This window comes from Catharus ustulatus, chromosome 14 (assembly GCF_009819885.2).
Source record: "Catharus ustulatus isolate bCatUst1 chromosome 14, bCatUst1.pri.v2, whole genome shotgun sequence".
NCBI classification, from domain to species: domain Eukaryota; kingdom Metazoa; phylum Chordata; class Aves; order Passeriformes; family Turdidae; genus Catharus; species Catharus ustulatus.
Genome location: NC_046234.1, coordinates 11,748,037 through 11,775,988, shown reverse-complemented (window position 1 = coordinate 11,775,988; position 27,952 = coordinate 11,748,037). Strand labels below are relative to the sequence as shown.

Sequence of the window (27,952 nt, the reverse complement as noted above, 5' to 3'; positions counted from 1 at the left end):
AGGCGGAAAGGGGGCGGAGCGGCGGCGGCGGAGCAGGCGCGAGCGCCCCCTGCCGGCCCGGCGGTCCCGCACGCAGTGAGGGGCGGCGGCGGCCGAGAGAGTTTGTGCGAGTTTATTTGGGTTTAGTACAAAAAACAGCTATGGCTAAAATTCGCTAGCTTGGGAGGAGCTGCTACTGGCGAAGTCTCGTTCTGGGCTGTAAAACAATACTTCAAGTTATGAGGGAAGAGAAAGCAGTTCTGAGAGGGCAGGAGTTCAGAAGTGTTTCAGACTTGAGAGAAGGAAAGATGCTGGAAAAGAACAGGATGCCCAAACCAGCTACATTTGATTAAAAAGAAGCATTTCAGTGTACGGAGACTTTACACGAGAATTTATCAAGACATATTCAACTATTAAGCCAGCTTATTCATACACTCCAACTTAAGTTTATCCAGAGAACCACTGAAGAGGACTGTCTCTCCCTCCCTAACATGGTTATGCACTGCCAGATGTTCTGCCTACGTGCCAAAAGGCTGCTATCCACTGGTACCTCAACAACCCCAGCCTGTGTATGTGTCTCAGTGCAACACTGACACACTTCAGCTTTCACTGCCTCACGTAGGAGCACCACACAACACAGCAACACCTGTGTTAGTTCCAGGCAACTCCAAGCTTGCTCTGCTTAAGTGCATCAACACTGGCTCTGATTGCCTTAGGTAGAGCTCTGGCTTTTGATCCAGGTGTCATCCCCTCCTGACCACGACTCATTTATTATCAAACTTAAGGCCATAAAGTCTTTCTATTTCGCAAAGATTCTCTTCTCTGTTGTAGCTAGATGGTGGGAAAATAAGTTCAAATAACTGAAAATATTACAATGAGAACACATTTCAAATTCCGAATCTACAACTGAGGTTCTTTAACCAGAAACATCCAACAGCACAATGCCCCCTTTTCTTCCTCCGTTCCTTCCTTTTTCGCTCCGAAGGCACTTCTGGATTGCGTAGTACATGCTCTTTGGCTGCACAGACAGTCAGAACACATAAGGCTGGCACAAGAGTCACTCCTCTTCCTTCGTGTGACTGGTCTCACCCTCTTGTTTCTTATCCACTCCCTGATCTGGGGGCTTTGCAGCACTGTCTTCATACTGACACAGTCTGCTCCGGCTTCGGGCTCCGGGCTGGTACAGCTGCATTGCTGGGCGATCCTGAAATAAATCAAAGCTATTTAGATTCTTTCACAGCTCCCTCCTCTCAGGGTTATTATGGCATCATTTCTATGGTATTAGAAATGACTCAAATTCAAACTTCTCAGGCTAAGTTTAATTATTCTACAGTGGTGGCAAAGTAACTGCAATTGTCCCAAATCAAGGTTGTCTCTGTTGTAAAACAATATCCCTGTTCAAGCCACAAAGAACATTGCTCATAGTTGAGGTTTCCTGTTGAGTTCAGCTCAGACTCTCTAAGAAGAGAGCTAACATCAAAGTTTCAAAAACACAGAAAACAAGCACATTGATGCTGCAAAAACAGATTCTGTAGAGTACATAAAACTACAGTAAAGACATTGTTTCTTGAGCCTAGAGGATATGCCATATTCTGCAGGTTGCAGTTTCTTATTTAACAGGTTCCTATATAAGGAACCTGTTCAATCACACTCCCACTTTGAGAGGCATTTTCAGGCACCTATAAGATCAGCAGACACAGATTACTGATACTCTACCAACAACTTAGAGACAGCCTATGGCACAAGTCAGCAAATAAAAAGGGATTAGTGCCTTACAATTTAACCCATGTTTTCTTGGATTAGTTCATGTACAGTGACAAGAAATACCACTGTTAAGTAAATTTTAGTGGACATTTCCAACAATGGCAGTTTGTTGCAGAACAGAGAGAAGTTTCAACAGAGAAAACTACTTGGTTCTTTCCTTGAAGTGCTTTTATCCTAAGAACCACAGATCCCTATGAATGAAGACAGGAATGTAAAGAAATCCAGCACCTTGTTTCTGATACGATCCCTCTTAATTGTATCCTCTTTTTTATCATCTTTGGTTACTTTCTCAGATTTGTCCATGCTGCTGGTAAAGTCTGTAAGATCACTTTTCTTTCCCTTTTCTCTGAGTAAGTCTCTCTCCTTTTTCACCTCCTCTTCTTTTCTTCTAAAAACCTTCTCTTTCTCATAGCGCTCTTTCTGCCTCCGACGCTCCTCTTCCTGGCGTCTCAGTTTCTCTCTCTGTGCTCTCTCATAGTCTCTGTCTCTGTCAAAATCTCTATCTCGGTCCCTGTAGTCCTTTACACACTCATCTTCCGATCTGTATGAAAACAAAACTGAAAATTAAGCTCAAAAGATTCATCAAACAGAGCTGGGAGATCAATGTAATAGTGGTGTAAATGTGCAATAGGAAGATGACACACTGGCAGGTACTAGGGAGATCTTGGGAGGCTGTGATAGCCCAAGTCATGCATGACAGCCAGAGAGGACACTAACCACTAGAGTTTCCCAGCCTCCTACTTGCACAGCTGGCTGAGTCTATTCTGGCTTTGTCTGTGTCTCTATTTCTCACATGGCAGAACTGAACCTCGAATAGATCACAGAGCTGTTGAGAATTACATTTTCCACTTTGACTTTTAACAAGACTTAGAGGGATTGGTAACTGGAGAACATCTCTCCTCTTGCCATGGTTATAATAATTATCTCATTGCAAGGACAGTGCTCACAGCCTGCTGCAGTCACCTACATATGGGCTTCCTTAGTGGAGTTTCTATAATGAGTTGTAAAAATATTCCAGGTAATTCACAGAGCTTTCTGTAATCATGGGGATGTGCACTGGCACAGAGAACACAGCCCATGCCTTATATGAGAAAAAGCATTTGAAAAGAATTTCAAAATATGATCATGGCAGAGCAGCCTAAGCCTCAGTACAATCAGAAAACAAGTTATAGATACATATATATTTATAGCAAGTACTAGAATACTTTTTTGCCTTCTCTTCTTTTGTCTCCCCATCAGATCGTTTGGCAGATGCACTACTCGCATTTTTTTCCTCCCTCAGAGTCTCTTTTTCCAGTTTCTTGGATTTTTCTTTTCTCTCCAAGTCTTTTTCATCTTTTTCAGGCTTCTTAAGTAGCTACAAAGAAAACAGAAGTCTCAACTAAAAAGCTCACTCTAATACATATTGTCTGGCACAACACCGAAATTGCATCAAAGGAACCACAGTCCAGTAAGAAGTAAACATTAAAGAAATATTACTGCAAATCACAGTATTTCTAAAAGCTGGAGTGTATGAGTAAGCATTATTCACACAGCAGACTAGAATATTTCTCCTAAGCCAGGCTGTTTTAGAAAGCTTAAAAATAGTCTCCATTCCACAGTGAATTCACAATCCTGTTTACCGCAGCATGTACAACAGTCACATGACAAAAACTTTAAATATTGCTATGAAACATTACAGCATGTAAACCTTTACAATGCCTACTACTGAATATTACAAAAGAATTGGTCATTTACTAACACCAAACTCATGTGATTCTTGAAACAATACCCAAAGTACATTTTGAGACTGATATACAAACAATAGGGGAAAGGGAGTGTAACAGTTTATAATAAAGAACTGTTCTAGACCTTAATCTTTGGTTCTTCTTTTGATCTGTCTCTTTCTTTTTCTGGGCATCTGTCTACTTTCTTCAATTTTTCTGCTTCTTTTCTCTTCCTTCTCTCCTCTTCTTTCCATTTTCTTCTTTCTTCTTCTCTTTGTCTTTTTCTCTCTAATTCTCTCCTCCTTCTCTCCTCTCTTTTTTCTTCTCTCAGCCTCTGTGTATGTAAAAGCAAAGAGAAATGTGTCTTTCCACACCAGAAAACATCTCTTTAAGCCATCAAACAACTCACCTCAAAGCTGCCTCTATTACAAAAGAAAAAAAAAAAAAAAAAAGTCCTGTCATCTCTGTTGCTGTGAACCTGAACATGTTGCAGCAGTATTTTTTTTCACTCGTAAGCCTTAACTTGTACTGTCTTAAAAAACTCAAACACAACACTGGCTTCAGCCTTTATCATATTAATTTTAATTAAATCTACCCCAGCTCTGATTTTCTCCCATGCTAGAAGTTAAAGTAACATGTGCTAGGAAAAGATCATGTACAAGGACCTCAGCCATACTGCACTAAAAAGGGAAGCACTAAAACGGAGTCTGTTTTGTCAGTGCAAAACGAGGCATTTTGCTGTGACCAGAATGTACACAAAGCAACACCATTCCAACACACTTGTCCTTTAAGGCATATGAACCAGAATTGACAGGTTGGATCAAAAGCTCCTTCTTCAAAAGGAAGGGCAGAAATGTATCAACATACAGTGAGCAAATTGTACTTGCAAACAACAAGAAAATTCTGGAGGTAAGTCTTACCTGTTTGTTTTTCAAGAAGTTCAATAAAGGAGTAGTCTTTTTAGCTGGAGGATAAAATAAATATAATTGGTTTGCCTTATCCAATACTGCAATACCTACAACAAAGCTCTATATGAAGTGAAGCAGCCTTGCACATTCCCCTGGCTGTCTCCTCACACATACAGCAGTGAAACAAGTACTCCAAACCCATCTCCAAACAGTGGCAGCTATTAGGATTCTATAAACTTCTTTAGAATACTAATAGGATATCCATTACACCTATCTCTACATTCAGTCTGCATTAGGCTTTTCCCAGACATTCTCATTTTTAAAGAGATCCCTGTAGGATACTTAAAAAGAGCAACTTGATAATTTTTGGTGCTATTTTACCCTATCACACTATCTCTTAACTTGTGCCTGCATGGAACATACTGATCACAACTCTGTGCATTAAACACCACTACATCTCACTGAAATGCAGCCACTCCACAGCCTGGTCTGGCTAGCAAACATCTGCAACAGGAAGGAACTTTGTCATCTAAAACTTACACCTACAGAAGAATTTAGAGCATGGAAACAGAACAAAACACACTGAATAATATTAGCCTAAATACTAAGCAGGCACACAAAAGAATTCAGTCTCCTCCAGGTTGTTTCAAATTACAAAACATATTTGTTTCTTTGTGATCTAGGAAAATGTAACTATAGTACACAGATTTCCATACCTATTAGCTCTTTGTTTCTTGCCTCTATTTCCTCCAACAAAGTTTCAGGAGTGGAGGTTAATTTTTCATCATCTGCACTGTAACTTTCCAAAAACTTCTTGTATTCTGGATCTACACAGAAGAGAAGGGGGGAAAAAGGGGGAGGGGGAAAGAAGAGATACTGTAGCATGAAAAGTATTTGCATCATGCACTGCTCAGTCACATTTACTTAAGTTGGGTTGTTTATATGCCACCTTTACCTAAGTTAACAGCTCTCAAATGAGCTGCTGTATTATGTTTGTCTGGGACAATCATATTTAACAAATTTCTAGCTGACAAAGCAGTGCTCATAAACTTCACATATAATTAAGCAAACATCCCATTGGTGGAACTATAGTGTCACAGTAAAAACATTACACCCAAATCACTGCTAACAGTCTCAAATCTACACATGCAAAACAAACTAGCTTGCTGTTATACCATCTTCAATAGTTCCAGTTTTGGCATCCTTTTTCTTACTCTTCTTCTTTGCAGCTTTTTGGAAAGGTGCAAACTCAACTATGGCAGCATATTCCTGACCTGTTGAGAGGAAAAAATACATTAAAATAAAGATGAAACGAATATATTATAGCTTATATATATATATATTATAGATTATATCCTATTATATCTATTATAGATTATATCATGCAAATCTAAAGCAGAAAGGTAAGTCTCACAAGAAATATGCAACACTAGAAGAGACTACTTGCACAGCATAAAAAAATTATTTGGAAATCCGTTTAATTTTAAAAACACTGTACAGACAGGAGAATTCATGACCTTAACACTGACACTATGTGAGAGTGACCTTAACACTAACAAACCAGCAAATTCACAGTCTGACAGGAAGGACATACTAGATTTAATACTGTCAGTTCAGCCACCTCAGTGGCACCACACCACATAACAGCCTTATCTTACAGACTCTGTGCTCATCGTGCACAAGGCAAACTAAATTTTTGACAAAATATAGTGGAATGCAACACATTACAAGCAGGCTTTAAAGCTTTATCTTCTGAGAAGAACACTACATTTATGGCTGCACAAAGTCCAGCTGGGTAAGGCACACACAGTGTGCTGTCACACTGCAAACCAGCTCCTTTAAAGGACTTAGATGTTATTGGAACTATGTGTGTATATATTTCTATATGCATTGGAGCTGTTATTTGAGGCACTAAACCCAAACAAGTCAGACACTGCCGCTCACACCCACCCCTCCAAAACTCAACCAGCACACAGCACAGACAGCAGGGAAGCAGCAACGTCCCTCGAGAACCGCTCACTTGCCTTTGTGATCGACAAAAACGTAGCCGTCGAAGCGATCCCTGAAGAGAACGATGTCTTCCTGGTTCTTGAAGTTGATGTAGGCTCTCGAGAACATGTGCGGGTACAAGCTGCAGAGACACAAACCGAGAGCGCTGGGCTGACGCCACTGAGGGCCGGCTGGCGGTAGCGGCGGCTCCCGGGAGCACCCGGACTGGGCAGGCGGCCGTACCTGGAGTCGTTCGCGAAGAATTCGAAGTAGTCGTGCTCGGGCAGAGGCTGCAAGTGCTCCTCCAGCTGCTCCTTCGTCAGGCTGGGCGGCAGCCGGCGGATCACCACCTGCGGCACGGCAGGAGCGGCGCTCAGGACGAGTCATTACCGCGCCTCCCCCGACACGGCCCGTCCCAGCAGGCCCCCGCCAGCGGCCCGTTAGCGGGGAAAGGTCCCGTTACAGAGGGGAAACCGTGTTACCGGAGGGAAGAGGGGCCCGTCACAGACGGTGAGCCCCGTTACCGGAGAGGGCGCCGTTCCCGGCGGCGCGCAGGCCCCACCTTGCTGAGCGTCTCCTTCTTGTCCTTGGGCCGCTCCAGGCGATCGAGCTCGGCGGCGCCGGCTCTAACGTCCGTGCCGGCGGCGGGGCCCGTGCCTGGCCCCGCGGCCAGCAGAACCCCCAGCCCGGAGGAGGCCCCGCGCCGCTCCTTGGGCCTGGCGTTCTCCTTGTCCTCCTTCATCCCGATCCCGATCCTGACTCCGGGCCCGGGCGGCACCGCGCGCACCAATCACCGCCGCCTCTCGCGAGACTGTCCCTTAAAGGCGCAGCTGCCTCCGCCGGACTACCGCTCCCAGTGTACACCGCGCCCGCCGCCGCTCATCCCGGGGAGGTCAGCGCCCGGGACCGGGAGCGGTATCGGGCTAACCGGGACGCGGGCACGGCCTCATTTCCTGCCCAGGGACTGTTCCCAGCAGCGCTGTCGCTGCCGCTGCCCGCTCGGAGCCGCTCGGCTGTGAGGGGCGCGGGGCAGGCCGGGAAGGGCGCGGGGCAGGCCGGGAGTGCCCCGCGGCTCGGCGGAGCGGCAGCGGCACCGATAGCAGCACCGGCACCGGCACCGGCGGGATGTGGTACGAGATCCTGCCCGGCATGGCCATCATGGGCGCCTGCCTCAGCATTCCCGGCATGGCCACCGTCTTCATGCACCGCTTGTGTCACGGCGGCAAGGTCAGCGCGGGGCGGGGCACAGCGGGATCCGGGACCCTGAGGCTCCGCTTCCTCAGCGGAGCTGCCCTTATCCCCAGTCCCCTGCACCCCTCTGCGATCCCTTCCCTCCCGGGGCTCCGCGGCCCGCCTTCCCCTCGGGAGCCCCTGCCCGAGGCCTTAACCGGCAGTTCTGTGCCTGCAGGAGAAGAGGATCGCCCGCTATCCCTACGAGTGGACCCTGCTGGAACGGGACCGGCGGCTGTCAGGTGTCAACAAGCACTATGTGACCAAGGCAGGTTTTGGGGCTCTCTTTGGGGGCTTTGGGCAGGTACCGCCGGGGGAAGCGGGGCCCAGGCGCTGCTCCCCCATCCCTGGGGGACTCTGGGACGGCCGCTGAGGTGGGCACTGATTGCTGTCAGATCTCACTCGGTGCCTGCAGCTGGCCTGCCTCTGGGGATGTGCATTTTAATTTTGTTCTACTTAAGACCTGGGTAATTAAATATAGTTTGAAAACCTGCATTTTCAGATATGCTCTGATGCACATTAATGGCAAGAATGACACAAATATAACTATTATTTTTTCTTTTTCAGGGTCTGGAGAACATAAACTAAGGTGTCGTCAATGTCTTGAAAAAATCATGTACCTGTAGAAAATTATTTTACTCTTAAATAAAGCTATACATGTGTTCAGACCTTGTATTTCTGTTGCTGTGGTGGGGTGACCCTTGCTGGACACCAGGTGCCCACCAAAACCACTCTGTCATTCCCGTCCTCAGCTGGACAGGGAGAGAAAATACATTGAAATGCTTGTGAGCTGAGACAAGGAGAGGGAGAGACCATTCACCAGTCACTGTAAGAGGCAAATGAGACTCGACTCGGAGAAAATAATTTAACGTATTGACAGATAAGAGCAGGGCAATGAGAAGTTGAAACGAATTATAAAACACTTTCCCCCCGCTCCTCCTTTTCTCCTGGGTTCAGCTTCAGTCATGTCTTCTGCCTCCTCTCTTCTGAGCTGCATAGGGTGATGGAGAATGGGAGTTGTGGTGAATGTCATCCCATGTTTCTGTTGCTCCTTCCTCCTCAAGGGAGGACTCCTCACACTCTTCCCCTGCTCCAGCATGGGGTCCCTCCCGTGGGAAACTCCTTCACTAACTTCTCCAGTGTGAGTGCTTCCCAGGGGCTGCAGTTCTTCATCAACTGCTCCAGCATGGGTCCTACGCATAGGGTGCAGTCCTTCAGGAACCAGCTGCTCCAGCAGGGTCACAATTCCTGCCAGCAAACCTGCTCCAGTGTGGGCTTCTCTCTCCATGGGCACAAAGGTCCTGAGCTCCCCACGGGGTCGCAGTCTGGGTACATCCATCCTGCTCCTGGGATCATTCCTGGGGTGCAGGTGGATCTCTGCTCCATCATGGACCTGCAGGGGCACAGCTGCCTCACCACGCTCTTGCGACATGGGGGAATCTCTGCTCTGGCACATGGAGCACCTCCTACCCCCTGCCCCAAGGCCTCTTGTCATCCTGGAAGAGCAGTTGCTGGGAATTCAGTACCTTGTGATCTGCTAAAACATTTCACAGTACCCGTGATCCTTTCCCTCTGGGGGTCTGTGTGTTGTACTGCTCAAAGCCTGCAGCACCTCTGCACCGGACTGAACAGAGTCTCTGCCTGGCAGAGCACAGGCTGGAGGCTGCTTTAGCTCCCGAAAGGCAAAACTATGGCAAGCAGAGTGCCACAGCTGTTTCCTCCCCGGGAGGCAGCGGCGGCCGGGGGCGTTTCCGCGGGGCACGGAGCGAGGCCGGGAGCGCGGAGCGGCCGCCGGGAGCGGCTCGGGCTCGCCATGGTGACGGCGCTGCGCTCGTGCCCGCGGGCGGCTGGGACAGCGCCGGGCCCGGGCACAGCTCCCCTGGCTCGGACACCGCCACCGGCCTGCCCCGGGCTGCCCCCGCCGCGCCTCGCACCCCCGGCCTGCCCGGGACACCGGCGGAGGAGCAGCGGCCGCCCCGGGAGCGCTGAGCGGGGTGAGAGCCGGGGGCAGGGAGGGACTGCCCGCTGCTCCCCGTGCTCCTCAGACGGGCCTGCAGCTCCCAGACCGCTGCTCTCTCAGGATTTGTGCGTTTATCTGTCTAAAGGTGAAGCAAATGGACAAGGAAGAGGAAGAAGCTGACAATGAGGAACAAGATCACATCCCCCCAGAAAATGAGAGAGGCAGTTCAGAGGAATGTCTTCCAGAGGCCAAGGAAACAGAGGAAGGTATTGTGTTTGCTCTGCTGGAATGTGTTGAGGTCTTTTCAGGAGGATTTGTAAGCATTTTTATCTGTTTTAGAAACCAAGCATGTCATCAAAAATATCCCATGGACCACGTCCAAGGACTTTACAGTGGAGAGAGGACGGCAGCAAATTGAAGAACTAATTTCTGTGAGTCACAATTCCATATACTCACTGTTAAAAAGTATGAAAAATTAAAGGAGAGCACCTCTGTTCCTTTTTCTCATCACCCTCAAGTGAGCTCTGCTAGGCAGAGGGAGTCTAGTGTGATGTGTTTATTCAACAGACATGGGACATTCATGAAAGCTGGCTTCACCACTCAGAATTTCTCGAGGAAGAAGAACTGAAGGACAGCAAGAGGTACCATTACAGAGCTTGCTGGGGCCTCCCAACACGCAGAAAACCTATCCCACGAGCAACAGCAAATGTCTACTTCGTTATAGTGATCTCCAAATTCAAACCTGATGTAAGTATTCAGAAATGCTGTGGATGGACTAATCCTTTAAGGCACAGGAGCACAGTGGCATTCCTGAGGCAGGGAAATGCCAGGACAGTGGAGAGACTGGCAAGGAGCCAGCAGCTCTCATGAAGATGCTGACAAGGCCTAGACATAGCCAGAAGTGTAAAAAAAGTGTAATAATATTAAAAAATAAATAGAATGACGTTAACAACTTGCAGGAAAAAAAAAACAAACTGAGGAAAAAACCCTATGAAGGACAAGTGATGCAAATGAAAATAATTACTCACCACTCACCAACCAGTGCCCAGCCAGTCCCTGAGTAGCATCTTCCCTTCTGCCCCAACCAAATATCAAGGTTATTTTTAAAGTAAACAATAGCTCTCACTGAATTGCAATGTCTGCTTTTTGAGGGGCTGTACATGGCCTCTGCCCTGTCTCTGCTCTCTTGCAGACTGCACCTGTGGAGATTTTCTACAGACTGGAGTCCAGCAGGCTGATTCGGAGGTAAATGTTATGACTTTTCTGTTTAGCAAGCTTTTCCATTCCAAAACCAAATAGGGAACTCGATGTAAATAAGTTTGCAGTAATAGCAGAGAAGTTGAAGTTGTCAAAATCAGTAATGGCATAGAAGTGGAAGTTGCTACATGAAATGACCCTGCTTATCACTAGCTTCACCCCCAGAGGCATGAACAGCCCTGTGGGCATCTGCATTCTCCAGAAATTTGTCCTGCTTTACACGGCTGTAGGTAGGTGGGGTCTTTATTACAGCTGATAGCCTTAAGTGGTGAATAAAGGGCAGCTCTCAGCTGGCCAAACTTGGATTCAGTATTATGCTTACAATCTACCTTCTTTTTATTCCGTTCTCCAGGCCAGAACAGTGTCAGTTTAGAGAAAAGTGGCTTCAGGACATAATTGAAAATAAAATAGTGTGTGCAGAAAGACTTGCTTCCCGATGGAACAGCTCCAATTCACCATACCAATACTCTACTGTGGAAAACCAAATAAAGAAATAAACCAAATGAAGAAATAGAAGGTGTTCCTTAGCTGCATTTCCACTTTGTGCAGAATCAGCTATGTCCTGACATGTGACACATGCCCTGACAGGGCTATGTGTGACAGTCCCTGGCAGCTATGGGTGGGGACAGCAGGATGGAACCAGGTTCCAGAGTGTAAATGGGAAGAGGGCAGCTGGCAGGATTTGCTGTTTGTGAATGCCAGGTCTGTGGAACTCCAGGGAAAACATAGGACTTTATCTTTATTTTCCTGATACAAATATACAAGACATCTCTGTTGCTAGACTTAGAGGAACCAAAAAAAAATAAATAAGAGAACAAAAGAGAAATAACCCACCTCTCAAAACCATTTTGTTTTCCAAAACATTTGAAAAAAATTTTGAGGAGATATGTGTGGAAATACACAGTTGAATCAAAGATAACCACCACATAAGCACTGCCTGATGAGCAAAGCCTCCAAGCACAGAGTTCAAAGCAAGACATGTAATATTGCTGAAACAGTAAGTAAAATACTACAGGAGTTAAAACAAGGGTTTAATCTAGAACACTTCCATAAACAAAAACATTTCAAATAAATTGAAAGATACATCCTTGTTACCACCTGTGTACATCCAGGGGTTCCAATCACTGCACCCAACCATGCCTATGTATAACATAGGAGAAAAAGAAGCAAGCAACTCAGTTCTTAACCATATGTTTCAGTGGACTGAAGATCAGACCCTCCTCTTACTGTTACTTTATACCTCAGTTGGGGTCTGCTTGCTCTAAAGTAACTGAAGCTCATCAGTATTAAATTACAAACTCATTTACAAAATATTTACACGTCTGATTTGAATAGCAAACCAAACTCAACTGCTTTGAAGAAAAACCTAAAAGACTTGTGAAAAAATAGTGAACAGTTCTGGATCTTAAAACAGGAACTCTGGAGTTCCTTCATTTTTGCTACTGGTGCTAGTAGCTTGTTAAAGATCTTTCCTGAGCTAAATGATCCTATGATTAATAAAAATAAATGGAATAAAAAAAATCACACTTATTGGCATTAGGTAACAAAGCCTTCCCATGGGATCCTTTGTCTGATTCAAAGCAAGTGCAGAACACTGACACCTCTAATCTCCCCCGGCTGTTCCTGCCTTGTAGCCTCTCTCTTTACAGGGATTCCTTGTAGATGGTAAACAAATCATCCATGAAAATTTGATGAAAATCACTCTGTTTCCTTGACACAAGTAATCCACTCCTGAGGCTTGGCCCTGTTGGGTGAAAGGTGCTGAAGCACCCGCAGCTCTTTTCAAATGACAGCTGGACTGGGTTAGCTGCCACGTGATGCAAGCTATGGTACAGCTCAAATGAATCACTATTTCTCCTCTTTGCCTTTAGTCTTTCTGTAGACCATCTCTCGAAAGCTTGCAAGGATCTTATTCTCCCGTTTCCTCCTCTCCTCCTGGTTGAAGGATGCCAGAGCTCTCTTTTCATCGGCGCTGTAGATCTGGTTCTCTTTACGCAGACGCACAGCTTCCATGCGGCGGTGTCTGTGGGGGAGAACACGGGCCATGTCAGCATGGGCAGAGGGTGTCAGTGCCTGCCACAGCTTCCAGCCATCAACTGGTCTGAATGTGTTCAGGGACTTTAAATAAAGATACTGAAGCACTAAGGCCTGAACAACAGGCCTGAGCCAAAGCTGACCTCTAGATGAACCTTCCAACAAAATGTTATATTTGAATCCACTCATTAAGGTAATATGCATGACCATTAGTGAAATATATAGTGTGATAAGAACATATTTATCCTTCTACATTTAGAAGCCAGACAAAGGCATGAAATCAGGCATCTGGCCTTGTCTGAAGGTATACAATTGAAGCCACCTCCCTTGCTTCCTCCTCGAGCCCTGGCCGGGCTTTGGGTGGAATCCAAGAGAGGATGAATCCTCCATATGTTCCTGCACTAGAAGCTGTGTAAGCTTGTTTGTTCTACACTCTAAAAGTTGGGCCCTCTCACAGTGAAGATGGAGGCCTCGCCTACAGGTGGACACACATGTAGGAATTCCCAGGAATGGTTCTCCAATCCTTTGCTGTGACCAGGGCTCCCCTGCTGATGGGCAGATCTGGATGACAGTAAAGTGTTAGGGTGACTGGTGATCTTTTGCACTAATGATTAGGTGTGTTTCTTAGCTTATCCTTTATAATTCTTTGCAGTTTTGCACTGTAGCAAATTATACTTACTCCTTAAAGTTGGTATCTGCATCTTTTGTGCTGACCTCGCCAACTGGCAAAACAGATACCTAAACTAGATAATTCACACACTAACCTTCCCAGGAAGGAGTGTGGCAGAGCAAGGAGCTGATTTCCGAGGGTTCTCAGGCAGTTAGACAGAAGCCTCCCCTACCCCAGGGTGTCAGCTGCTGGCTCACCAAAATTTAAGTGAGATTACTGTTGGTCATAGAGAAAAAAGTGCAGCCAACCTCTCACACATTGATTTGTCTCCTGCTGAAAGGCCAGCACATCCCCAGGGCTGTCCAGACCACCTTCAAGCCACCTGACACAAGCACCTCCTCATTAGAAGAGTATTGCCTGTGAGGAACTTTTGCTCCGGAGGAGAATGTGTCCCTGAAAAACTCACTATCCATCTTTAGCAATGGAGAGTTTATCGAAAGCAGAGCACCTTCTCCTCCATGCTTGCAAGGAGAGCTTGGAAGCAGTCTTCTGTTCAGCCAGCAGAGAAAGCAGCCCTTGAAAATTCCACTGAACCACTGCCATCATCAAAACCATACCTGCTGCCACTCATGACATAACCAGAGCTCTCAAATGATGCGATCTCTTCACTTGTCAAGCCGATTTCACCTCTGCGTGGAATGCGTTTCCCTGCTTTTACGTACTCTGCCATGGCTGCACCTTCACCGGGCAGGAGGGCATGTCCATAGCTAAAAAAACCAAAAATGGTGATTTCAATAGTTCCAGATAGAGAGAGCCTGAGCTAAACATCCAACTTCCCTGTTCACTACTGTATACAGCTGCATTTTTAAACACTTTATTATTCTTTCCCACATATTGGCCTGTTTCTTCCTTATGGCAACACTAGCAACACCTTAAATTATCAGCTGAGTTAATTCTGATGACACTATGAAGTCACAATACTGCAGATCTTTAGAATAAAGGCACTTACAATTGATTTTTCTAGGAATCAAGGCTAAAAAGCATAAACCAGACTTTTTTACCCAAATTCAGGCCAGGGGAAAGCCTAGCACCACTAGAACTTCTGTCTGTGAATTTCTGGCATAGCATTTCTCCCTCTGCTTGCCTTATTGCTGCAACAGCCCTTTTGAACAGTAACTTTTACACTTGATTTACTTGATTTGATCAAAGTACTATTAGAGCTGGCTACTCACTTCAAAGGCCTGTCATCCTGAGATGCATGAGTTTTGGGCGCCTCTGGTCCAATCAAACTATCAGCTTCCGTATTTTCTGCAACAATCAAATAATGAGGAAGATTAAATCTTGTGCCCATTGTTCTTTGTTATCAGAAGTGTTACACAGGTCAGCAACACCTAATGATGAATTCACAAAAAGGACATCAAGAAGTTTCCACCCAAGTTTAAAGTCAGGTGAACCTACTTGACCTCTCAATCCAGAGATCATCCCCTTGAAGCATTTCATCATCGGAATCTTCGCTACTTGAATCACTGGATTCCTTCCTGCTCTTCTTAGCTTTCTTTTTCTTATACTTCTTCCTGTGGTAAAGACAGACAGACATGCTATTTATCAAAATTTAAGGTGAAAGAAGATGCTTGGAATCATACTCAAATAATTAGTTTCTCAAGGCAACTTCCACCTGTAGGAAGACTGGCTGTCTGCTATTTCATACAAAACACTTTACAGCAAAGCCAAGACAATATATATGTTCTGTTTTCACTGTCCTAAAGTGTTAGAAAGGGGTTCTACAGGGAGTTGTTTGTGCTGCACAACTGTGTAGATTTAAATAAAATCCATCAAATTAATACTATTTGCCAGGTCTTGCAAATTATCCAAGGTCCTCAGGCTCACTGGGGGCCTGCAGAGAAAACTGAGCTGCACTCTAGCAGCCAGAATGACAGACAGCAACCACGACACTTACTTTTTGCTCTTCTTTTTCCTCTTCTTGCTTTTCTTTTTATCGTCATCTGAAAAAAGAAAGTGTATCTATTCTTAAAAAGAAATTATTAATTATAACTAAGTAGTTTACTGCCCTGTGAATAGCATGGCATGCCTTTTCCAGCCCCAGTGTCGCTGGGGCTGTAGGCTCTGTGATTCTCTCAACCCTAACCTTAAGTCTAACCACTCCTCTAATGCTACTGCTAAGAATTACACTAACCACTACCCCTACCAATTAGCCTAATCCTACCCCTAGCCCTAACCCAAACTCAATACTGTGGGTTTTCCAGGTCAGAATGATGCAGGAACAGCAATATTGGGCTCTGCTGGGATTGCCTTGGCATGCCTTTTCCAGCCCCAGTATTCCTGAAGCCACAGGCTCAACTCTAACCCTAAGTGTCCCCTAACCACTCCCCTAATGTTACTGCTAAGAATTACACTAAGCACTACCCCTACCAATTAACCTAACTACTACCATAACCATTACCCTAACCGTGTGAGGCTATTCCCACTGCTACCTGCCTCCACCAGAATGCCTTAGTGCACACACTGATGGGACTTGTTTATAGTGGGAAAGCATTAGTAGGAAGCTCCCTGCTGTACTGGTCAGTATGAGAATATATCAGACAGATCTCTGGCATGAGAGGCCCAGTGGATGCTAAATTCAGAAATCCCATTTCCTGAGGCTAGATTGCAAGTTGAAATCCTCTTGTCTTACCACTGGAGTTCTGCTCAGACTCTGAGTCACTGTCACTGTCCTCAGAATGTTTCCTGCGCTTTCTTTTGGATGCTTTGCGTTTTTTCTTTTGTCTTTTCTTCTTCTTCTTCTTCTTTTCCTCTAGAATGTTTTTAGAGATAACATTAGAGGACAAAGAACATCTAGTTCCATACGTATTCCCAGATCTTCCCAAAGCAACATTCTCCTTTGACCTGGACCCCACCCCACTCACTTCCACCCATCCAAGCCAGAGAACCTTCTGCAAACAGCAGCAGCAGATTCTAAGCCACAGCAGCTTCCCATTTTCAAAAGAGCTGTGCAAGCCAAACAAGATACCTTCTGAGCTGGAATCTGAAGAACTGCTCTTAGATTTTGCCTCTTCATCTTCTACTGGGGTGTGCTCATCAGAACTGAATAAAATAAAATTTGTACTCAAGATCAAAGGTACACATACAATCAAAGACAATTTGAGTCAATCCTTGCAAGGGAGTAAAGTATTAAAGAGGTAATTTAGCCTGGGAACTGCTGTCAGAACCACAACACAACAGTCACTGATCTACAATAAATCACATATTGCATAACTGGCATGCTGGAATTATTTGGTGGGGAAAAAAGTAGTAATCTCATTATGTTACTTCAGAAAGGAACTGATACAATAAGTATTGTGGCACCATGACTAGCACAGGGATAAAACATTTTGTATAAACAGAACTGATATGTAATTAATATTATAAAAAAACATAAAGAAAGAATATGCCTTACTCTGGGTCAGGAACTTTTGGAGACAGTCCCCAGACTTCAGGTGCCCCCAGTTCTCCAATTCTCTCTCTCTCATTGAGTCTCCTGTAAAAAAACACTGTCACTGAGGCCTAGTTTGTCACACCCACCACACAAACACTTTAAGTCCTACACTTTAGTGTTTCTATTCGCCTAAAGCATCCACAATAAGGATAAGAAATAACTCGGAACAAAGAGCAAGTTCGCAGGCAGGCAGTGTGGCAGCAGAGCTCCGAACACTGCAGAGGATCGGGGCAGCAGGTGTTAAACCCCTTCCAGCCGAGCTCCGTCCGGCCCTGCCCGCGGAAAACGCACGGAGAGCCCGTGCAGGGGCTGGGGGTTCGTGGCGGGGCCGCACAGGCCCAGGCCCGGCCGTGCCCGCAGCACCCGCAGGCCCCGCTCCTCCCAGGGCACCGTCCCGTCCCCGCGGAGCGGGGCCCGCCAGGCGCCCACCTCTGCCGCAGGATCTCCTCCTTCTCCTTCTCGTAGTACTCGGGCCATTTGCCGTGGTGGTGGTGCCCGTGGTGCGCGGAGGAGCGCGGCGCGCCGGGGCTCCGGGACCGGCTGCGGCTCCGCCGGTGGCCCAGGCGCCTCGGGCCGTTGCGCTCCCGGGACCGGGACCGGGATCGGGATCGGGATCGGGACCGCGAGCGGCGGCCGCGGCGCTCGGAGCTGGCGGCGGGCGGGGAGCGGGAGCGGGACGCGGGCGCCATGGCGGCGACACAGCCGCTTCCGGCGGCTCCCGGCGCCTTCCGGCGCCCTCCCGGCCGGGCGGAGCGGGGCGGGAGCGGGGCGGGAGCGGGGCAGCCCCGCCCGCGGGGTCACCGCCCCACCCGCCCGGCCGGCAACGCGGCGGCGGTCGCGGCGGCGGCGGCTCCTTTTGTGCCCCGCGGCGGCCGCCCGGCAGCGATGGACGCGAGCACGGCGGCGGCGGAAGGTGAGGCGGCGACGGTGGGCGAGCCGCGGGCGGGGGCTGGCGGCGGCGCGGGCCCGGCTCCGCCCCGCTCCGCGGGCACCGGCGCGGGGTCGCGGCCCCGGGAGCTGTCCAGGGCGGCCCGGGAGCAGCACTGCCCCACGGACAGCTCACCGTGCCCCGGCGGGGTTCCCCCTTCCTGTCCGGGCCCGGCGCCGCCTGGCACGGCCCGGCCCGGGCAAGGCCCGCGTTGGGATGTTGGGCCGCCCGGCGCGGCCTGACACGGCGCTGGCCGCTCCCGTGCGGCGTCCCGGGGCTGAACTGACAGCAAGGGAGGAAACGGCCTCGAGTTGCGTCAGGGGGGGTTGAGGTTGGGTACAAGCAGAGGAATAGGCTGCCCAGCGAGGTGGTGGAGTCACCGTCCCCGGAAATGTTAAAAAACGTGTGGCCCCTTAAGAACGTGGTTTAATGGTGAGCATGGTGCTGGGTTCACGGGTGGAGTTGATGAGCTTAAGTTTTTTGCAACCTTAACCTTTATCTGTGAAGATGTGACAAATTGTGTATTGAGATAAGGCACCCGCTCTTCTGGGAGCGCCCTTCCCCCTGAGGTTTCACCACGTTGCCACGGAGCTTTCTCAAAAACAACCCGAGGTTCTCCTCGGCTCTGCAAAGTGCAGTGTAATATCGCTGGGTCTGGCCAGCTCTGTGTAAAAGGGCATTTTGGACAGCTGCTCCACCGTGGAAAGCCATGCTAGTTTATGCTGTCTAGAAATTATGTCAGGGTATGTCAGATTCTTTTTCACAAATGAAACAGTATTTCAGTGCCCAAACCTACCATAAGCAGCATAAAAATCTCTTAGATGGAGGAAACCTGTTTAAATTCTGTATTTTTTTTGTGTGCAAGTAACCACGTGCAGAACAGGGAGGGAAAAGATTTAGCAGAGATTGGCCATGTGTGTGGTGTTACTGTCGCCTGTGTCTGTGTGAGGACAGCCAGGTTCCACCCTTCTTTTAATTGCTTTGGAAAACTGATCTGACTAAATGATGACTAAAACATCTGCCTCAGGAGCACTCTGCACCTGTGTTCCTTGAAGTGCTTTTCTACACAAGTTATAATGCTCATGCAGTACTTAACAGCATCTACAGCAACTGCTAATGTCAATAAAAAGGATCACTAGAGCCTTAGTTCAGCTATATGAGGCTTTATGTAGTGGGATTGGCAGGAGAAATACTCTCAGAGATTTCTTCAAAGCACAAACAGTGGAAATTTGTATTTTAGAATCTTTCAGAAGCAATGATGTTTTATTTGAAATTCCCCCAGTGGAAGAATATTTCTGTCCTTAAAGGTAGTCTTAGGTAGGGTAACTATTGAATTTCAATTTTATTGAAAACCCTCAACTGTTCTGCTTATAAAATTTAATTTTCTTTAATGTAAACTGCATATTTTCATGATGGAGAATGTTACTTTGTCTCTCAAATTTGTCAGCTCTTTAATAGAATTTTCTCACAAACTGGATTTTTTAAAAACAAAAGAGCTCCTCAAATTCCTTAATTGAAAACTCAAATTACTGCATTGCATACTTTTTTGTCTTATGTGCAAAAGCCTGCACATAAATTTATTTCAATTTGTACTTCATATTTTCAGAGCCTCCATCCCAGAGTTTTTTTGGTCACTTCTGTACATGAAGATAAGAGTTGCTATTGGGCCTCTTACCTAGTTTTTGAGTTCTAAGATTACCACATGTAGTTCTGTATCCTAGATGTTTCTTGTCAATACCTTAGCTAAAATAGCTCTTTTATAGTATTACTTATATTGTAAGGTTTTGTGTGACTTGAATCATCAAACACTTTCTAGCCTTATCTAAAAATATAGAAGTAGAAAAAACAACTCCTAACGTAGGAGAGATGCATGCTGTCAAAAAAAAACTAACAAAAAAGCACATTGAAATACAGCTTTCAGATACAGCAAGATGGTGGCAGCTTCAGTCAAAGGCTGAGCTGGGGAGAGCATTAGCTCTGTCCTGACTGTGACAGTGTCACAGTGGGGATCAGATTTTATATCTGACAGAAGGAGTTGCCATAGAGAAAAGCTGCTGTGAGAAAGGTAAAAGTCAAGGAGATGGTGCAGCTCTCCCAGATTTTAAATCAGGCAGCATTTCTGTGCCTAAGAATAAGTGGTTCAAACTTGATTTTTGAGATCTGGTGATGCCTCAGGAGCAGGGATGCTTCCAAGTCAGTGCTCACCTGTAGCTGCAAATTTTCCTGTTAATTATTTAGTATTGGAAGAGGTAGCGAGAAGTCCTTAAAGCTGGAGGATGAAAGGCTAAGAAATTGTTTAATTTGGGCCACCACACATTTTCGGAGGAGAAAAACCCCACTGGGTTAAGTATTAAAACAGTTATAGTATTATTTTCATTTAATATGGCCTCCTGCGTAAAAAATTACTAATAACCTGTATCAAAGGAGAAAAGAACTGAAGAAAATACTATGTTTTCCCTGATGAGTGTTTTCTATTATTTATTCTCCTTCAATTGACTCTTTGGTAAAACTTACAAATAAACAGAAACTGGTTTTGTAACATTTAAAATCTGAAGGCTCACTTCAAAAAGGCCCTTCTCTTAATAACTATACAAATACAGGGAGCCTGATTTTCTTGCTAGAAGAGCTCATTAACCTGAGCAGGAGCATTTCACTGCTGATTTATGTAGTGAAGGATTGCAGTAATTTCTGCCAGTGGCTGTGGCCTGTTAGGTTTTTTGTCGAACTTGACAGGACAATTGTTCTTGTTAAAGTTTTTGAATCTTAAAAAAATCAGGAGCCCCTGTGGCTGAAGTCCAGAGAGTGCATAGGGAAAAAAAAAACAACAACAAAAACCAAAACAGATCTGTAACCGAAAGTGAAAAATATATTTTATGATCTTGGTGTCCTTTGAACATTCCTGAACAGCAACAGTTTCCAAGAGGCCGCGCTGTGGATGTATCGCTTTCGTGGCCACAAGTCGAATGTGCCCAAAGCCACGTGCCCAGCCGCATTTTGTCAGAGGTACTTTGTGTCAAAGCCGTAAGCAGCTCTACCCGGCAGGGTCTAACACGCGTCCCTGTGGTGCGGGGAATTCCCAACAAACGCTCCCGCAGCACGGGCAGGGCCGTTCGGGTGCGGGTTCCGCTCGGTGCTGGGCGGAGGTGCCGGTGCGTCAGCGCTGCCAGGGCAGCGCCAATGCCCCAGGGAAGGAAATGAGGCTCAGCGGGAAGTAGCGTCTGCACGGCCTTCCCCACACGGGCAGCCGTACGGCGGGTGCGGGGCTCACCGCCGCCTCCGCCCGGGAACGGAGCGCGGGGGAGCCGGGAGCCGGGCGGCAATTGCCGAGGCCGCAGCAAGGCCCGTGTGCCGGAGCCGGGCCGTCCCAAGGCCTGCGCTGAGGCAGGGTCGGGGCCACGCACTCGGCACGCCGGGGTCCGTAGGCGGCTCCTGCGGGCGGGGTGCGGTGAGGCGGGCGGAGCATCCCCGGCAGCGTGCGGAGCCCTGAAGCGCCGAGCCGCGCGGCCTCGGGGCTGGCGGCGGCGGGAGAGCGCGGGGCGGGCCCGGCCCGGGGCGGGAGCGGCGGGAGGGCGGCTCGGCCCCGCCCCGGCCCGAAGGTTCCCGAGGCCGCTCGGGTCAGAGCCGAGGGCAGCGCCGGCAGCGCCCCCCGGCGGTGGTGCGGCGGGTGCGGCGGTGCGGGAGGCGGCGGGGCCGCGGCGAGCGCGGCGCAGGTAACGCGGGGAGCGCGGGCTCGGGGGCTCGGCGGGCTCGGCTGCGCCTCTCGCCCCGCCGGGGGCTCAGCACGGCTCAGCGAGCGGGGAGCGGCGGAAGGGCCGCCCGTCAACCCGGGCCCGGTGCTGCCAGGCCTTTCCCCGAGCTCGCCGCTGTCAGCGCCGCCGCTCCCGCTCGGCCTCCGGCGCTGCTGCCGCGGCGGCCCCGCTCGGAGCGCGCGTTCTGCCGGTGCAGCCCCGGGGCCGCGGGGGGAGCCGGGCGGGACGCGCTCCCCGGGCCGGCGTGCGGCGCCCGCGGAGCCCCGGCCTCGGCGTCTCATCCGGCCCGGCCCGGCCCGGCCTGCGGAAATAAAGTTTTGCGGGTAAAATTAGAGGCCGTGACTTGCTGTTCTATATTTTGATGTTTTTTTGCAGCTTCTCGGGTGGTTTTGAATGGGCAGTGCTGACAGATGGGTTACTTTGACTTAGCAGATCTGTTTGGTGTTGCTTTGGTGTCTCAGTTTGAAATACAAAGCCTTGCAAATATATGACATGGGGTTAAAAAAAGTTTATTTTTCTGGGAAAGGAAGTGCACTATCCATAGCGTTTTCATTAAATCAGTTGGCTGGTAATATACAAACACACAGATTCTGGTGTCTGGCCATAAATAACTTCATGTTATTGGGCTTTCTCATAACTATTTATGGAATATTTCACAATTAAAAAGAAATTACTAATAATGTTTAAAGCTGCTTGAGGGACCCAAACCTTCCATCTTCTTGGTTTTATAATTAACCTTATTTGCTATTGCTTAAGATGAGGTGTTGTTTCTGTTTCCTATCTTGTAAGAACAGAGGATATATTCAGAATTCCACTTACTTTGTGTAAAAAGGGAAAGGACTATCAGCAGTAAGAAACAAATTTATGGAGTGCAGCAGCACATAATGTTCTGAACAGTACCTCAGATTTGTTTTTTCCTAAAGAAGGAATATACAGTATATATGTGAATGTTGTCATGCAGTTAAAACTGTAAATCTGCATTTTTACTAATTTGGTATCTTTTGGTTTCCCTTTGTAGGAATGGAGGGGAAAAAACTTATTTCTGCAACAGACACACAATATTCTAGCGTGCTCCTTCAGTCTTTGAATGAGCAGCGTGACCATGGACTTTTTTGTGATGTTACAGTCATTGTGGAGGACCGGAAATTTCGAGCTCACCGAAACATCCTTTCAGCCTCAAGCACATATTTTCACCAGCTTTTCTCAGTGGCTGGTCAAGTGGTTGAACTGAGCTTTGTAAGAGCAGAAATTTTTGCAGAAATTCTTAATTATATTTATAGTTCCAAAATAATCAGCGTTCGATCTGATTTACTTGATGAACTGATTAAATCCGGGCAGGAGCTGGGTGTTAAATTCATAGCTGATCTGGGCATACCTCTGGCTGAAGGCAAAAATGTGCCAAGTGAGTTCAAAGACAAAGCTTCAGAAACTTCAACTTCTAGTCCAAATCAAAGAGATGCTGAAACACAGGTAACTGTAATCAGGCCAGAGGGTCAAGAGGCAACAGATGGGATGCCGGTTATAACACAGTCATTCTCCTTACACGGCATAGAATATGAGACTACAAAAATTACAGTGAACGATTCAGATGATGAGGATGATGATGTAATTTTTTGTTCTGAGATTGTTCCTCCAAAAGAATGTACTGAAGACAAAAATGCTGCAGGCCAGAACCAGCCTTGCTCAAGTCCAACTGGAGCTTCTGACCAAAAATCCTGTGGCAGTGGTGGCTCTCCCCATCTGACGAACACCACAGCAGCTCAGAACCTCACTTTGTCTGCCAGTCAGCTAAGCCCAAGCCAAACACAATCAGATGCTGAATCACTCGTCCCAGCAACACCACAGCATTTTACTCCTAATATCATTGTTCTAAACAAGCCTCTGCTTAACTCATCACTTGGTGCCACCTCCTTGCATCAAACACATGTGACTCCTACAATTAATTTACTTGGGGAGAACCAGCAGCCGTCCAATAATGGCTACGTAACTGAAGTGGAAGCAACTGCTGTTGATGATGAAGAGGTTATTGAAGATGATGTCGATATCATTAGCTCCTCCAGTCCTGGTTCTGTCAGCAGCAGCTCTTTGGTTCAGCAATCTTCTGTTCCTAAGGCAGCAAGCACTGAAGGCTCAGGTGTACAGAAAAAACAGGTTGTTACATTTCCACAAGAGCCACCTGCTAAACCTGGAGAATTTAAAATAAAAATCTCAGATGTCCTTTCTGGAAACAGCACGGAATTAAATTCGGGTCTAGCATCAAAGAATGTGGCAGATGGGCAGAAAATCATAACATTGGATACAGCAACTGAAATAGGAGGCTTATCCACAGGCTGTAAGGTTTATGCAAATATCGGTGAGGATACCTATGACGTAGTCATCCCCGTGAAGGGTGATTCTGAGGAAGCGGAAGCCAAGCCTGATGACACACCCAAAAAGTCTGATGATGAATCTCCAAAGGGGAAACGTATGAAAGTAAATCACGACGACCACTACGAGCTCATAGTGGATGGCAGGGTCTACTATATCTGTATTGTGTGCAAGAGGTCGTACGCGTGTCTGACGAGCTTGCGGAGACATTTCAACGTGCACTCCTGGGAGAAGAAGTACCCGTGTCGCTACTGTGACAAGGTTTTTGCTCTTGCAGAATATCGTACCAAGCATGAACTTCACCACACCGGGGAGCGAAGGTACCAGTGCTTGACGTGTGGCAAATCTTTCATCAACTACCAAATCACGGTGTCCCACATCAGATCAGTTCACAGCCAAGACCCTTCTGGAGACACCAAGCTGTACCGGCTGCACCCCTGCAGGTCCCTGCAGATCAGACAGTACGCCTACATCAGTGACCGCCCCAACAGCGTCCCGGGGGTAAACGAGGGGGGAATTGTCTATCGTGTTGGCTCAGGGAAGGATGGCACTGAAGGAACATCGTCCAACCCTCCAGACAAACAAATTACCTGGGATGACATTTTCGTTCCGCAGGGAAATGAAACAATTTTTAAACAAAACCCGTCAGAGGGAAGTACTGAATTTGAGTTCGTGATACCAGAATCCTACTGAAATGTTTGAAATGCTGGAAAAAGGATTCAGGGCAGGAGCGTTGCAGCTGTTTTAACTGAACTGTTGAAATTGCTGTAAAATCAGAGGTTAAAGTCAAAAGAAGTTAACTTGTTCTACCACGTTACCAAATGGTAGTGCTTAGATGGACCATGTTAAATGCAGTGATTTGTGGAAGCAATCAGAAATTTTGCTTTAATAGAGAGTAAGACATTTCTAAGGCACTACCAGTTATGTTAAATTTGATCAAAACATGAGGACTTGTGACTTGAAAATGTTCAATTCCTTCTAAAGAGCTAGAAATATTTCTAAAATAATTGAGGTATTTCCTGTACCCATACTTACCATGTAAACCCTTTCTTTCATGTTAGCACTTTAATGCTGCATTCTGTTTAGATGTTAATGAAGAAAACAGTATGATGTTTTCATCATAGTCTTTTGGTCATGGAACCATTAAAAAAAATAATCCCACAATTCACATTTGGGAGCAAGGGGCCGAAGTACATCATCCCCTTCTACACTGGAATAGTCTGATTTTGAGCTAGCATTTTAATTCTGCTTTTATAAATATTATTAATTATCTGTCTTCATGCAAAAAGTCTTGTCAACAAGCAATACTCAGTTAGGGCTAACTTGAACTAACTTTGCTTACACTTGGCAGTATGGTGAGCCAAGTATTCAGTGTCCTGGTACATGATATTTTACTCTTTTTGCAAGGGAAAAAAACCAAACCCCATGAAACTCAATAGTGAAGAAGCTTAGAACACTTAGGGAGGAGATAATGTTACCTTCTTAAAGCTTGAGAAGTATGTTGCATTTTCTTACTGCTGCAAAAAATGCCAGTAATTAGTTTAATATAAAGTGTTGCTCCTTTTTTTTTTCCACTTCAAGAAGAAAGGCTTCAGTGTGGAATTTTGAAAATTCTGATAAAAATATTATTTTTTTTTTAGCTGAAGGCTTCTCAAAACTATTAATTCATGTAAGTGCTGTATTGGTTTAGCACTGAGATGTCTGTTTGGCTAGGTCTTCAAGTGTAACAGGAATTTGGATTTCCTTCCATACTTGCCCTCATTTATACATTTTGGAAGATGAGGACTAAACTAACAACCAGAAATTACCCTTTATTCACCATGACCCAAAGTATAATTTCTCTGCAGTTGTCAGCTGTTTTCAGGTTTATTATGTTCCTGTTTTATTCTTCTTGCAATTGGTGCCTGTTTAAGCAGTTAAAAGATAAATTAGATGTCCAACTTGATCAGGAAATGGTAGAGCAAAACACCTGTTTACTGGAGTCATAGTTTAGCATTTCAGAGTTAGTGATTTGTTGAATTTTTGTAAATGGTAATATGAAAACTCCTCAAGGTCTAGAGGTGACTGAGAAAGGCTATCACGCATAGTACTTGTTATGGAAACCTTTCATTGCTTAAATTGCAGTTACAGATTTCACTTTTCTTTTTCATGTTTTAAATTAGCATCTTGATTTTATGACTTTCAAAGTTAAAGGTTTTAGACATACAGTAGGCTTTCCAGAAAGGCACTTAAATGGTAAATGGTTCAAATATAAGTTGAGCTACAAAAAAGATACTAGAAATCCATGTGAGCAATGATGGGAGGAGGATTTTTTTACGTGGTGCATGTAATGCTCAGCACTTCTCTTTTGTCAGCCAAGAACATGTTACACCTGATTATTTCCAGATCATATTGCAGACCCCTTTGAATACAATGGGTCATGCTTTGACTGTGGGATGTAACTGAGGTGGCATTTCTGCAGTCAAACACTATCCTCATGTGACATGAGTGTGGATTGCCTGTGTTGGAGCTGTGTGGTGACACTTCCCTGAACTTTGTGACGAGACAGATGCAATGTTATTTTTGTTACTGACATGACACATATTTAATTGCAGAGTAGTCTTGAGTTGGAAGGGACCCACAAGGATGATCGAGCCCAACTCTTAAGTAAATGACCTGTTTTGGGATCTGGAATTAAGCATACATTACAAAGTGCAGAATGAAACATAATGGCTATCACTATTTGCTGCTGATATATTTTAAAATTTAAATTAAAGTGTGCCTAGCAAAGGTCTCTTTTTGGAGGAAAACTGGAAAATTAGGGCTTTTAAAATATTTTAGCTAGAAGACTCGTGCTTGCATGTGTCTCAGGGTCTTCAGTTTTCCTTGGAAGTGATTTTTGATATCCAAAGTCCAGAGGTGTGTAAAGCATATTTTAAATTTCACTTCCTGTATTTATTGGTTTGGAAACATGTTTTAAAACCTTTTATGGGGCCATGAGTAACCTTTTATATTTAGATTTCTGGCTATTGCACTTATATTTTGTGGTTTTGTTTGTTTTTGTAAGCATTTTAATTTCCATTTTAACGTTTAACTTAATGAAAAAAACTTCTGTAAATATAAAGAAACTGGCTTTGGGATAATGGAAGAAAAAGGTTGAATCTGACAAAGCATTTGTATAAAAATGAAAAATTTCAACAGACTAAGGTAGCAAACCTCACAGTCATTTATTATGCATATAAACCCATTAACAAATCTGCTGCAGAATATGGTAATAGTAACTGCATCCTCACTGTCTGGTTTCTTTGGGGATTCACACCATAACATTCCACTATGTGAACTAAATAAATGTTGAATAACATCTACTGCTTATTTATCTTGTTCTGTTAAGGCATGCAGCTTATAAAAAGATGCTGAAGCTGACAACTATATACACTGAATTCTGAGTTCTACAGCTACTGCCTAGGAAATGTTCCATGTGAAACATTCCTTGGTTTTCCCTGGTCTGTGATGTATATAGTTGTACAGTCTTTCCTTAACATACTTTTTAAAGTTGTGTTCTACTTTTCATTAATCAATAAGTGATATTAGTTCTTAGAGCTTTCTATGGCAAAAATAAAAACGTTTAATTCTCAAGGTGGGTGTATTATGTTTCTCCTTGATGGCAACTCAGTCTAACATGTTTGTAGCTTCTTTTTTGAGGTCTTTGGGAGTGGGAGGGAACCCACTGTGGGGGGAAACAGGGAGAGGTGTTTTTATTTGGGCCTTAGTTTTGTTTGTTTGTTTTGATGCTATTTAATTGGTTTTGCTGAACACTTTCCAAGAAAGCAAATTAACAACTCCAGTGTATTGTGAGCTGAATGCTGCAGTAGATGGGGTAGAGAGGAACTCTCAGGACAGGCAGAGCTCCTGTGGAACAATCTGACCAACTGCTGGCACTGCAAATGAGCTCAAAATCAAAAAAAGTACCTAGTGACCAGTAAAGTATCTAGTGACCAG

At 46.0% G+C, this 27,952-nt stretch overlaps 5 protein-coding genes across 6 annotated transcripts; 3 read left to right on the top strand and 2 right to left on the bottom strand.

The window, feature by feature from the left end:
- Nucleotides 1-96: 96 nt before the first annotated feature.
- Nucleotides 97-7,176, bottom strand: UPF3B (UPF3B regulator of nonsense mediated mRNA decay). Its single transcript, XM_033072437.2, has 10 exons — nucleotides 6,909-7,176; nucleotides 6,590-6,696; nucleotides 6,382-6,488; nucleotides 5,533-5,631; nucleotides 5,074-5,184; nucleotides 4,370-4,413; nucleotides 3,595-3,783; nucleotides 2,949-3,100; nucleotides 1,972-2,284; nucleotides 97-1,183 (listed from the first exon to the last, which is right to left on the bottom strand). The coding sequence occupies exons 1-10, from the start codon at nucleotides 7,086-7,088 to the stop codon at nucleotides 1,037-1,039; spliced, it is 1,449 nt and encodes a 482-aa protein (XP_032928328.1). The 5' UTR covers nucleotides 7,089-7,176; the 3' UTR covers nucleotides 97-1,036.
- Nucleotides 7,177-7,243: 67 nt separating this feature from the next.
- Nucleotides 7,244-8,242, top strand: NDUFA1 (NADH:ubiquinone oxidoreductase subunit A1). Its single transcript, XM_033072435.2, has 3 exons — nucleotides 7,244-7,573; nucleotides 7,755-7,844; nucleotides 8,144-8,242. The coding sequence occupies exons 1-3, from the start codon at nucleotides 7,472-7,474 to the stop codon at nucleotides 8,162-8,164; spliced, it is 213 nt and encodes a 70-aa protein (XP_032928326.1). The 5' UTR covers nucleotides 7,244-7,471; the 3' UTR covers nucleotides 8,165-8,242.
- Nucleotides 8,243-9,505: 1,263 nt separating this feature from the next.
- On the top strand, nucleotides 9,506-11,306 carry AKAP14 (A-kinase anchoring protein 14). Its single transcript, XM_033072724.1, has 6 exons — nucleotides 9,506-9,570; nucleotides 9,682-9,802; nucleotides 9,876-9,967; nucleotides 10,104-10,283; nucleotides 10,729-10,781; nucleotides 11,146-11,306. Exons 2-6 carry the CDS (start codon nucleotides 9,691-9,693, stop codon nucleotides 11,288-11,290), a joined length of 582 nt encoding a protein of 193 aa, XP_032928615.1. The 5' UTR covers nucleotides 9,506-9,570; nucleotides 9,682-9,690; the 3' UTR covers nucleotides 11,291-11,306.
- Nucleotides 11,307-11,807: 501 nt separating this feature from the next.
- Nucleotides 11,808-17,619, bottom strand: LOC117003089 (NFKB activating protein). The gene is made up of 9 exons (XM_033072723.2): nucleotides 17,360-17,619; nucleotides 16,892-16,972; nucleotides 16,466-16,539; nucleotides 16,130-16,249; nucleotides 15,395-15,440; nucleotides 14,896-15,011; nucleotides 14,670-14,745; nucleotides 14,055-14,204; nucleotides 11,808-12,816 (listed from the first exon to the last, which is right to left on the bottom strand). The coding sequence occupies exons 1-9, from the start codon at nucleotides 17,617-17,619 to the stop codon at nucleotides 12,642-12,644; spliced, it is 1,098 nt and encodes a 365-aa protein (XP_032928614.1). The 3' UTR covers nucleotides 11,808-12,641.
- Nucleotides 17,620-17,770: 151 nt separating this feature from the next.
- ZBTB33 (zinc finger and BTB domain containing 33) lies at nucleotides 17,771-27,589 on the top strand. 2 transcript variants are annotated; one of them, XM_033072710.1, is made up of 2 exons: nucleotides 17,771-17,843; nucleotides 22,626-27,589. In XM_033072710.1, the coding sequence occupies exons 1-2, from the start codon at nucleotides 17,816-17,818 to the stop codon at nucleotides 24,665-24,667; spliced, it is 2,070 nt and encodes a 689-aa protein (XP_032928601.1). In that variant the 5' UTR covers nucleotides 17,771-17,815; the 3' UTR covers nucleotides 24,668-27,589. The 2 variants fall into 2 exon arrangements, with proteins under 2 accessions (XP_032928601.1, XP_032928602.1); XM_033072711.1 differs by lacking the exon at nucleotides 17,771-17,843 and adding an exon at nucleotides 21,535-21,568.
- Nucleotides 27,590-27,952: the final 363 nt, after the last annotated feature.

Coding starts and splice junctions, on each gene's coding strand:
- UPF3B (XM_033072437.2), bottom strand. CDS start 7,088: ATGAAGGAGGACAAGGAGAACGCCAGGCCCAAGGAGCGGCGCGGGGCC. Junction 4,414..5,073: donor AAGAAACAAAGAGCTAATAG/GTATGGAAATCT, acceptor TTTATCCTCCAG/CTAAAAAGACTACTCCTTTA. Junction 2,285..2,948: donor AAAGAAGAGAAGGCAAAAAA/GTATTCTAGTAC, acceptor GTTTTCATACAG/ATCGGAAGATGAGTGTGTAA.
- NDUFA1 (XM_033072435.2), top strand. CDS start 7,472: ATGTGGTACGAGATCCTGCCCGGCATGGCCATCATGGGCGCCTGCCTC. Junction 7,574..7,754: donor GCTTGTGTCACGGCGGCAAG/GTCAGCGCGGGG, acceptor CTGTGCCTGCAG/GAGAAGAGGATCGCCCGCTA. Junction 7,845..8,143: donor ACAAGCACTATGTGACCAAG/GCAGGTTTTGGG, acceptor TTTCTTTTTCAG/GGTCTGGAGAACATAAACTA.
- AKAP14 (XM_033072724.1), top strand. CDS start 9,691: ATGGACAAGGAAGAGGAAGAAGCTGACAATGAGGAACAAGATCACATC. Junction 9,803..9,875: donor GGCCAAGGAAACAGAGGAAG/GTATTGTGTTTG, acceptor TATCTGTTTTAG/AAACCAAGCATGTCATCAAA. Junction 10,284..10,728: donor TCTCCAAATTCAAACCTGAT/GTAAGTATTCAG, acceptor GCTCTCTTGCAG/ACTGCACCTGTGGAGATTTT.
- LOC117003089 (XM_033072723.2), bottom strand. CDS start 17,619: ATGGCGCCCGCGTCCCGCTCCCGCTCCCCGCCCGCCGCCAGCTCCGAG. Junction 16,973..17,359: donor GAGGAGATCCTGCGGCAGAG/GTGGGCGCCTGG, acceptor GTTTTTTTACAG/GAGACTCAATGAGAGAGAGA. Junction 15,441..16,129: donor GTCTGAGCAGAACTCCAGTG/GTAAGACAAGAG, acceptor TTCTTTTTTCAG/ATGACGATAAAAAGAAAAGC.
- ZBTB33 (XM_033072710.1), top strand. CDS start 17,816: ATGGACGCGAGCACGGCGGCGGCGGAAG. Junction 17,844..22,625: donor GAGCACGGCGGCGGCGGAAG/GTGAGGCGGCGA, acceptor TTCCCTTTGTAG/GAATGGAGGGGAAAAAACTT.